The sequence below is a fragment of the Canis lupus genome, chromosome 9, assembly GCF_048164855.1.
Source record: "Canis lupus baileyi chromosome 9, mCanLup2.hap1, whole genome shotgun sequence".
Lineage (NCBI taxonomy): Eukaryota > Metazoa > Chordata > Mammalia > Carnivora > Canidae > Canis > Canis lupus.
In genome coordinates, this window is record NC_132846.1 from 48364338 (window position 1) to 48373824 (window position 9487).

Genomic DNA, 9487 nt, shown 5'->3' on the forward strand with positions numbered 1-9487 from the left:
TTTGTCGGAATAGGAGAGTACCTTCGGGGACAGGGATTGGTGCCAGGAGCAGGAATGAGGGTGGCTACTGGAGTGCAGGTAATGAGGTTTCTGGATTCGCGTGCTTGGTTGCGTGGGTATATTCCAGGTTGTGAAAAGTCATTGGACTTGTACGCTGAGGGTTGGCGTGTTTTTTGTACATATAATAAGCTAAAAATTAAAAACAACAAAAAACAGAGTTGCCCTTTCCAGGGAGGGGCTGGAATTCTTGGAATTTTCCCTAAACTCATTCAGCTCTGGTTTTACCACGAGTAGGTGACCCAATTTTGACTCCAACAGATGAGAACCGCTGGAGGGAGAGTGCCTTGTGGAGGCGGGCTGAGCACCACGCCCAGATTTCAGGAGGCCCCGCGCACCCCGCCCGGCCTGGGACAACCACCTGCGGCGTCAGCCTCCGGCGCGTTCCGCGAACGAGGCCCACCGGCCTGCAGCGCCCCGACGCCTCCGGACGCGGCCCCGCCTCCCGCCGCTGCTGCGCCCGGGGACGCCTGACCCAGCGGGCCCGCGAGGCGCGCTCCGCCGCCCGGACTGGACCGCGCTCGGGCGCGAACGGCAGCTTCCCAGCCCGAGGTCCAGACGGCGCGGCGCGCAGCCGGGATGGCGACGGTGAGCCTGGAGCCCGCGGGCGGCTGCGCCTGGGACGAGCCGGTGCGCATCTCCGTGCGCGGCCTGGCCCCGGGACAGCCCGTCACGCTGCGCGCGTCCCTGCGCGACGAGAGGGGCGCGCTCTTCCGGGCCCACGCGCGCTACCGGGCGGACGACCGCGGCCTCCTGGACCTGGCGCGCGCGCCCGCGCTGGGCGGCAGCTTCGTGGGGCTCGAGCCCATGGGGCTGCTCTGGGCCCTGGAGCCCGAGACGCCTTTCTGGCGGTTCGTGAAGCGGGACGTGCAGACGCCCTTCGCCGTGGAGCTGGAGGTGCTGGACGGCCACGAGCCCGACGCCGGGCGGCTCCTGGGCCGGGCGCTGCACGCGCGCCACTTCCTGCGGCCCGGGGTGCGGCGGGTGCCGGTGCGCGCGGGCCGGGTGCGCGGCGCGCTCTTCCTGCCCCCAGGTGAGTGAGGAGTTCGGGACGCGGGACCCGGTGCCCACGTGGCCGGCGGCTTCCGGTACTGCTGCCGGCCGGTGTAGCCCTCCCTTAGGACAAAGAAGCTGGCAAGGACTCGGTCAGTGGCCAGACAACCAAAATGGAGTATTTTAACTTGTTGGGCTCCATTAACGCGTTCTGCTTACATTAAGTTATCTCATTTAATCTCTATCATATCTCAGCTGAGTACAGTTATTCCGCAGACTAAAAAATAAAACAACAACAAAAACTCAAAAAAACCCAAAACAGGGTCTGGAGGGTAGGTATGTGATCCATTGTGTTATTAATAACTACTCTATAGATCTCATCGGCCCTATCGATCAAGGAAGCTATTGCTATGTCACCCTTCAATAGCGTCCTGGCTATACTGGGCCTCTTGGCCACTTCTTCATGTCCCTGTGTACCACAGATCACACTTTAGACTCTACTGACTTTCTCCTGAAGCCATCTTTGGGTTTCTATTTTTCTTTCTTCTCTCTAAATAGACATCTGAAATACCAGTAGACACACACAAAGCCAAGGGTCAGTGCCACACAACATAAAGCTTTATTTCAAGATTCTTAATTTTATGTCCCAATTCCCTAACAGAGCACTATGAATCAGCACTGTGTAAAACATGAAATTCCTCCTTCCTTGATGTCGTCATAGTGAAAGACTTTGTTACTCTCCCTGGTAGCTAAAGATTCTTAGAACCTTATAGATCATTTATAGAATCATATAGAGTGTAGACTCATCAATGAGAAGGTACCGTGTAGATTTTCTTGGTACTTACGTTCCCTTTGCATAGTAACTCAGAAAGCTGTTGTTTTCCTTTTGATTCATAGGAACCCACTAAATAATTTAGAAAGATCTCTAAAAGAAAAGCAAATTCTTGTATAATGCCTTTCCTTCATATTATTCTCTTCTCTAGGACCTGGACCTTTCCCGGGAATCATTGATATCTTTGGAATCGGAGGGGGCCTGGTGGAGTATCGGGCCAGCCTTTTGGCTGGTCATGGCTTTGCCACCTTTGCTCTAGCTTATTATAACTTTGAAGATCTCCCCAAGGAAATTGACAGCGTAGACCTGGACTACTTTGAAGAAGCCCTATGCTACATGCTTCAACACTCTGAGGTTCTCTTGATATCCTTTATTGTATCATTCTCTCTAGAAATACATCAATAGAGGGTGTCACTTTGCACTCACCTGTGCCGGGTGCCCTGAAGCTGCTCTACTCTTCTTTCACAGAGATTTCTTTTGGAGACTTCCTTGGCTTTAGGTGCCTATTTACACTTTCTCTGTCAGATGGCTTAGTTTGTTCTCTATGGTTAAGAGTCTGTTTCTTGATTTCTCTTTTCTTTTCTTTGTTCATTTGTTTTATTTCTTCAATTCCACGTATGAATGAAATCATGGTATTTGTTTTTCTCTAACTTATTTCACTTAGCCTTCTACTCTCTAGATCTATCCATCTTGCTAATGGCAAGATTTCATTCTTTTTTATGGCTACATAATATTCCATTGCGTATACATACCACATCTCTGTCCTTCATCTGTTGATGCACACTTGGGGTGCTTCCATAATGTGGCTATTGCAAACAATGCTGCAATAAACATTGAGGTGCATGTATTCCTTTGAATTCCTGTTTTTGTATTTTTGGTGTTAAATACCTAGTAGTGTGATTACTGGATTGTAAAGTAATTGTATTTTTAACTTTTTGAGGAACCTCTATACTGTTTTCCACAGTGGCTACAACAGTTTGCATTCCCACCAACAGAACATGAGTGTTCCTTTTTCTCCACATCCTTGCCAAGAGTTGTTTCTTGTGTTGTTGGTTTTAGCCATTCTGACGGGTGTGAGGTAATATTGTAGTTTTGATTTGCATTCCCTGATGATGAGTGATGTTGAGCATATTTTCTTTTAAGATATTTCTGAGAGATAGAGCAGACACCAGGGCAAGTATGAGCAGGGGGAGGAGCAGAGGGAGAGGGACAAGCAAACAAGCACATTCCCTTCTGAGCGGGGAGTGTGATGTGGAGTTTGATCCCAGCATCCTGAGATCACAACCTGAGCTGAAATCAAGATGCCTTACTCCTTGACCTACCCAAGTCCCTGGGTGCTGAGTTTTATAAATTTTGGATACTAACCCTTTATCAGATATGTTATTTGCAAATATCTTCTCCCATTCCTTAGGTTGTCTTTTAGTTTTGTTGTTTACTTCTCTCTGCAGACTCTTTTTACTTTGATTTTTTAATCTTCAATTTTCTGATTTTGATAAGAACTTGCCCACGCATTTCAGAAGCCAAGAACTATATAATTTGACTCTGAAGTCTTACTTTGTTTCCATAAAGTTAATCATCTGCCAGTGTATTTTTTTTAATTTTTTAAAATTTATTTATGATAGTCACACACACACAGAGAGAGAGGCAGAGACATAGGCAGAGGGAGAAGCAGGCTCCATGCAGGGAGCCCAAAGTAGGATTCGATCCCGGGTCTCCAGGATCGCGCCCTGGACCAAGGGCAGGCGCTAAACCACTGCGCCACCCAGGGATCCCTGCCAGTGTATTTAGATGGGGTTTGATGAATCATTCACTTAGAACAGAACTTGGTTCCACACAGTTAGATACCTTGGCACATTGAGACTTTGATCATGGCCCCCTGAATGAGGACATGAATTTGACAGGCTCCACTACTCAGCATTCTCTAGTGAATGATACTCTGGAGCATATGTAATCAATACCCAGACTTGCCAACGAGTTTACAATTCATTTGCCCTGTGTTCACCCAGTTATTTTTTATGTGGGAAGAAACTCCTGTCAGCTGAGTTCGAAACTCTTGTGGCCAATTCACAAATTAAAGTTAGTGTCTCTAGTTACATTTTTTAAATAGGTAATACCTTTTTTCTTTTTTTAAAGTAATATCTAGGGCAGCCCAGGGGTGGGTCAGCAGTTTAGCGCCGCCTTCAGCCCAGGGCGTGATCCTGGAGTCCTGGGATCGAGTCCCACGTCGGGCTCCCTGCATGGAGCCTGCTTCTGCCTCTGCCTGTGTCTCTGCCGCTCTGAGTGTCTCTCATGAATAAATAAACAAAATCTTTTAAAAAAAAATCTCTATGCCCAGTGTGGGGCTCAAATTCACAATCCTAAGATTAAGTGTCATATATTCTACCAACTGAGCCAACCAGGAATACTTTTTTTTTTTTTTCCTGTCAACCTCTAAAGGGACAGCTACTTCTCAGCCCCCATTTTTCCTCTGCCCTCAGATTAACTCAGACTTAAAGTATCAACACTTTTTAGGTGAATTGATGTTGATGAAAAATACTGCCATCACTAGAATATTTTTCAGTGAAATCCATTCTTGACTCTTCTCTCTTCTTTTCTTCCAGGTAAAGGGCCCAGGCATTGGGCTCCTGGGCATTTCTTTAGGGGCTGATATTTGTCTTTCCATGGCCTCATTTTTGAAGAACATCTCAGCCACAGTTTCCATCAATGGATCAGGGTTCAGTGGAAACAAAGGCATACGCTACAAGCAGACTTTCATCCCACCATTGGGCCATGATTTGAGGAGGATCAAGGTAGCTTTTTCAGGCATCCTGGACATTGTGGATATACGGAATGATGTCGTAGGAGGGCATGAGAACCCCAGCATGATTCCAATGGAGAAGGCCCAGGGGCCCATCCTCTTCATTGTTGGTCAGGATGACCATAACTGGAGAAGTGAGTTATATGCCCAAATAGCCTCTGAGCGGTTACAGGCCCATGGAAAGGAAAAACCTCAGATCATCTCTTATCCTGGGACTGGGCATTATATCGAGCCTCCTTACTTTCCTTTTTGCCCAGCTTCCATTCAGAAATTACTGAACAAACCTGTAATCTGGGGTGGGGAGCCAAGGGCTCATTCTAAGGCCCAGGAAGATGCTTGGAAACAAATTCTGACCTTTTTCTGCAAACATCTTGGAGGTACCCAGAATATAGCTCCCCCCAAATTGTAATATAGTGGTCTATTGTTGACATGGGAATTCAAGGTCTGGGACACCTGGGTGGTGCAGTGGTTGAGTGCCTGCCAACTCAGGTTGTGATCCTGGGGTCTTGGGTTTGAGTGCCGCACTGGGCTCCCTGCAAGGAGCCTGCTTCTCCCTCTGCCTGTGTCTCTGCCTCTCTGTGTGTGTGTGTCTCATGAGTAAATAAATAAAATCTTTAAAAAAGAGAGAGAGAGAAATTCAAGATCACATTCTGGTGTTTTAGTAATCGTATGTGAATCAGTTGCCCCCCGGTAACATTAAATTCATGTCATGAGTGTTAATGATATATTTTAGACAACATTTTTAAGGGACGCTGGGGTGGCTCACTGGTTAAGCATCTGCCTTCAGCTCAGGTCATGATCCTGGAGTCCTGGGATCAAGTCCCACATCAGGCTCCCTGCATGGAGCCTGCTTCTCCGTCTGCCTATGCCTCTGCCTCTCTCTCTCTGTGTCTTTCATGAATAAATAAATAAAATCTTTTTAAAAATAGATAACATTTTTAATACATTATTTTTCCATTAATTTTACTAATGTAACATACCAATTTTAGAAGATTTAGAGCAGCCTGGGTGGCTCAGTGGTTTAGCTCCGACTTCAGCCCAGGGTGTGATCCTGGAGACCGGGCATCGAGTCCCACGTCAGGCTCCCTGTATGGAGCCTGCTTCTCCCTCTGCCTGTGTCTCTGTGCCCCTCTCTCTCTCTCTCTCTCTCTGTGTGTGTGTGTGTGTCTCATGAATGGATAAATAAAAACATTTTTTTTTAAGAAGAAGATTCATTTAGAGGTATACAACACAAAAAGTAAAAAGCATCTCCTCTGTTAAAATTAGTGTTTTCTTCCAGATTTTTTCTTACTTTATACTTGAGCGATAGACGAAATTTAAAGTTGTAGAAATTCTAGGTTACTTTTTTTTTATCACTATGGGAGAATTGCCATCCAATGTTTGCTACTGGTTCCAATACTGGTAGCAGAGTAGAATTTTCATTGGTCGTAACTGTACAGATAGATGTTGATGTAAGGAAACCAGACTGACCTTTTCCTCATGGAGATCAGAGAAGAATCCTTTGGGAGGAGTTGGGGTAAAGAAATAGTTTTTATATAAATGTTTTACTTATTTAGAGTAAAAGAGAGCATGTACAAGTGGAGGCAGGGGCAAAGGGGAAGGGAGAGAGAGAGATGCTCAAGCAGATTGCACCCTGAGTATCGAGCCCAATGCAGGGCTTGATCCCATGACCCTGAGATCATGATCTGAGCTGAAATCAAGAGTCAGGCAGCTTAAACAACCGAGCCACCCAGGCACCATTTAAATAGCTAAAAGAACATAAAAAGTATAGAATAAGGAGGATAGAAAAATAATTTAAACTCAGATCAGTAACTATCTTAAATGTATAAGGACTGTACATCCAGTAAAGGACAAAATATCAGGTTGATTTTCCTAGTATGTTTAATTTTGTGTTCTAAAAAATGGGTTTAGATCATACAGAATATTGATTTCCTGTCAGAGAATAATAGATGGATACCTTAATCTCAAATGACAGTAGGTACATGTACAGGGTATAAAGTAAATGTATAAGATAAACATATTAAACCTTGTTCTAAGAAATTGTCATCAATGAATCATGAAATAAAATCTCACTGAAAATTAAAGTCAATTTAACCAATCTGTTTAAACTCTGTATCTCTTATGTTTATTCAAATGGATTTGTATTAGGTATTAATTATATAGCATTTACTTTGTCAAGGTGAAATAAACCTGCTGAGTACCTTGTGGAAAACTCCAAAAGTAGACAGAAAGCTTTTATTTTCTTTTCTGTTATTGCCTCAAGCCATAAGATTAAAGCTTGATGAGAGAGGTGATATTATTGTTTTGTTTTTTTCATTCTATAAATTTATTTTTCCTGCTTACAATTTTTTTAACTGAAAAATCACACACATATCCTTAGTGTTCAGTTCAGTTCAACAATTCTATATACCCTTGGAAACCCACAGGAAACAAGATAGGATTTTTTTTTTATCACCAAAGAAAATTCATTTTGCTCGTTTTCTCTCTTCCTTGCATCTTTGTGATACAATGATTTCTGATCTTTTTTTTTTTTAATTTTTATTTATTTATGATAGTCACAGAGAGAGAGAGAGAGGCAGAGACACAGGCAGAGGGAGAAGCAGGCTCCATGCACCGGGAGCCCGACGTGGGATTCGATCCCGGGTCTCCAGGATCGCGCCCTGGGCCAAAGGCAGGCGCCAAACCGCTGCGCCACCCAGGGATCCTGATTTCTGATCTTTGATCATCATAAATTAGCTTCATTTGTTCTTGGAGGTTATAGAAATGGAATGATAGAGTTGATAATGTATATGTGGCTTATTCTGATCAATATAGTGATTTGGAGATATACCCATGGTGTGGTTTCATTATCTCTTGAAATATGTTGTCTTCTCCATCTTCAGTTTCCTTTCCTTCTGGGATTTCATTACACACGTTAGATCATTTGATCTTTGACACATCTATTCTTGTTGTTTTCTTTTTTTTTTTCTTTTTTTTTGAGAGACAGAGAGAGGTTGATATTTTAAATAGACCAGTGAGGGAAGACATATTTGAATATGTAATCTTTGAGCAGAGATCTGATTGAGGATAGGAGAGTGAGTCAAACTTCAGGCTGAGGGAATTTAAATAGGCAATGCTTCTGAATAGTCATCCCCCCCCCCCCAAGAATATATACAAATTGCCAACAAGCACATGAAAAGATGCTCAGTATCATTAGGCATCAGGAAAACACAAATTAAAGCCACAGTGAGATACCGCTTCTCATCCACTAAATTGCTATAGTGAAAAAAGACAGGGACAACTGGCTGGCTCAGTTGGTAGAACATGTGACTCTTGGTCTTGGGGTTATGAGTTCAAGCCCCATGTTGGGCATGGAGTCTACTTTAAATAAAAGAAAAAGACATAAAACAAGTGTTAATGAAGATGTGGAGAAACTGGAACCCCCCCTCATAGACTGCTGGTGGGATTGTGAAATGGTATAGCCACTTGGGAAGCCTGGCTTTTCCTAAAAGGTTAAATACAGAATTGCAATGACCAGCAATTCCAGATAAATTATAGCAAAGAAAAATGACAGAGACATATGCATAAAAACTTGTACATAACTATTGACAGCGGACAGCGGCAATATTCACAATGGCCAAGAAGAGGATATAACCCAAATGTGAATTGGTCAATGAATGGATAGTTAAAATTTAGTATGGTAGTGGAGTATTGTTTTGCAATAAAGGAAGTACTGATATATGTGCAACATGGATGAAGTTTGAAAATACGTGACGTGATGAGAAAATGCTCCGCATCACTTGCCATCAGGGAAAGACAAATCAAAACCACAATGAGGGGCACCCTGGGTGGCTCAGCGGTTTAGCCCCGCCTTCAGCCCAGGAGGTGATCCTGGAGACCGGGCATCGAGTCCCACGTCAGGTTCCCTGCATGGAGCCTGCTTCTCCCTCTGCCTGTGTCTCTGCCTCTCTCTCTCTCTCTCTCTCTCTCTCTCTCTCTGTCTCATGAATACATAAAATCTTTAAAAAAAAAAAAAACCACAATGAGATACCACCTCACACCAGTTAGAATGATGAAAATGAACAAGACAGGAAACAATTGTTGGAGAGGATGTGGAGAAAGGGGAACACTCTTGCACTGTTGGTGGGAATGTGAACTGGTACAGCCACTCTGGAAAACTGTGTGGAAGTTCCTCAAAGAGTTAAAAATAGAACTGCTCTACGACCCAGCAATTGCACTGCTGGGGATTTATCCCAAAGATACAGATGCACTGAAACATCAGGACACCTGCACCCCAATGTTTACAGCAGCAATGTCCACAGTAGCCAAATTGTGGAAGGAGCCTTGGTGTCCATTGAAAGATAATGGATAAAGATGTGATCTATATATACAACGGAATATTACTCAGCCATTAGAAATGACCCACCATTTGCTTCAACGTGGATGGAATTGGAGGGTATTATGCTGAGTGAAGTAAGTCAATCGGAGAAGGACAAACATTATAAGGTCTCATTCATTTGGGGAATATAAAAAATATTGAAAGGGAATAAAGGGGAAAGGAGAGAAAATGAGTGGGAAACATCAGAGAGGGTGACAAACCATGAGAGACTCCTAACTGGGAAATGAACAAGGGGTCTTGGAAGGGACGTGGGCGGGGGGTTGGAGTGACTGGGTGATGGGCACTGAGGGGGGCACTTGACGGGATGAGGACTGGGTGTTATGCTATATGTTGGCAAATCGAACTCCAATAAAAAAATATACAAAAAAAAAGTGAAGTGAATGAAGCCAGTCACAAAAGACCACATATTGTATAAATCCACTTATAAAAA

The 9487-nt window shown here is 44.1% G+C and overlaps 1 protein-coding gene and 1 non-coding gene across 3 annotated transcripts; one reads left to right on the forward strand and one right to left on the reverse strand.

Annotated features, from left to right (window-relative positions):
- The first annotated feature begins 586 nt into the window (after window positions 1-586).
- ACOT4 (acyl-CoA thioesterase 4) lies at window positions 587-7508 on the forward strand. 2 transcript variants are annotated; one of them, XM_072839268.1, is made up of 4 exons: window positions 587-1090; window positions 2034-2236; window positions 4483-4813; window positions 7235-7508. In XM_072839268.1, the coding sequence occupies exons 1-4, from the start codon at window positions 637-639 to the stop codon at window positions 7399-7401; spliced, it is 1155 nt and encodes a 384-aa protein (XP_072695369.1). In that variant the 5' UTR covers window positions 587-636; the 3' UTR covers window positions 7402-7508. The 2 variants fall into 2 exon arrangements, with proteins under 2 accessions (XP_072695369.1, XP_072695368.1); XM_072839267.1 differs by lacking the exon at window positions 7235-7508 and having other exon boundaries at window positions 622-1090; window positions 4483-6973.
- LOC140640781 (small nucleolar RNA SNORD56) lies at window positions 4362-4430 on the reverse strand. The gene has a single exon (XR_012037414.1). It is a non-coding gene; the product is annotated as a small nucleolar RNA SNORD56 (small nucleolar RNA).
- Window positions 7509-9487: the final 1979 nt, after the last annotated feature.

Coding starts and splice junctions, on each gene's coding strand:
- ACOT4 (XM_072839267.1), top strand. CDS start 637: ATGGCGACGGTGAGCCTGGAGCCCGCGGGCGGCTGCGCCTGGGACGAG. Junction 1,091..2,033: donor CGCGCTCTTCCTGCCCCCAG/GTGAGTGAGGAG, acceptor TCTCTTCTCTAG/GACCTGGACCTTTCCCGGGA. Junction 2,237..4,482: donor ACATGCTTCAACACTCTGAG/GTTCTCTTGATA, acceptor CTTTTCTTCCAG/GTAAAGGGCCCAGGCATTGG.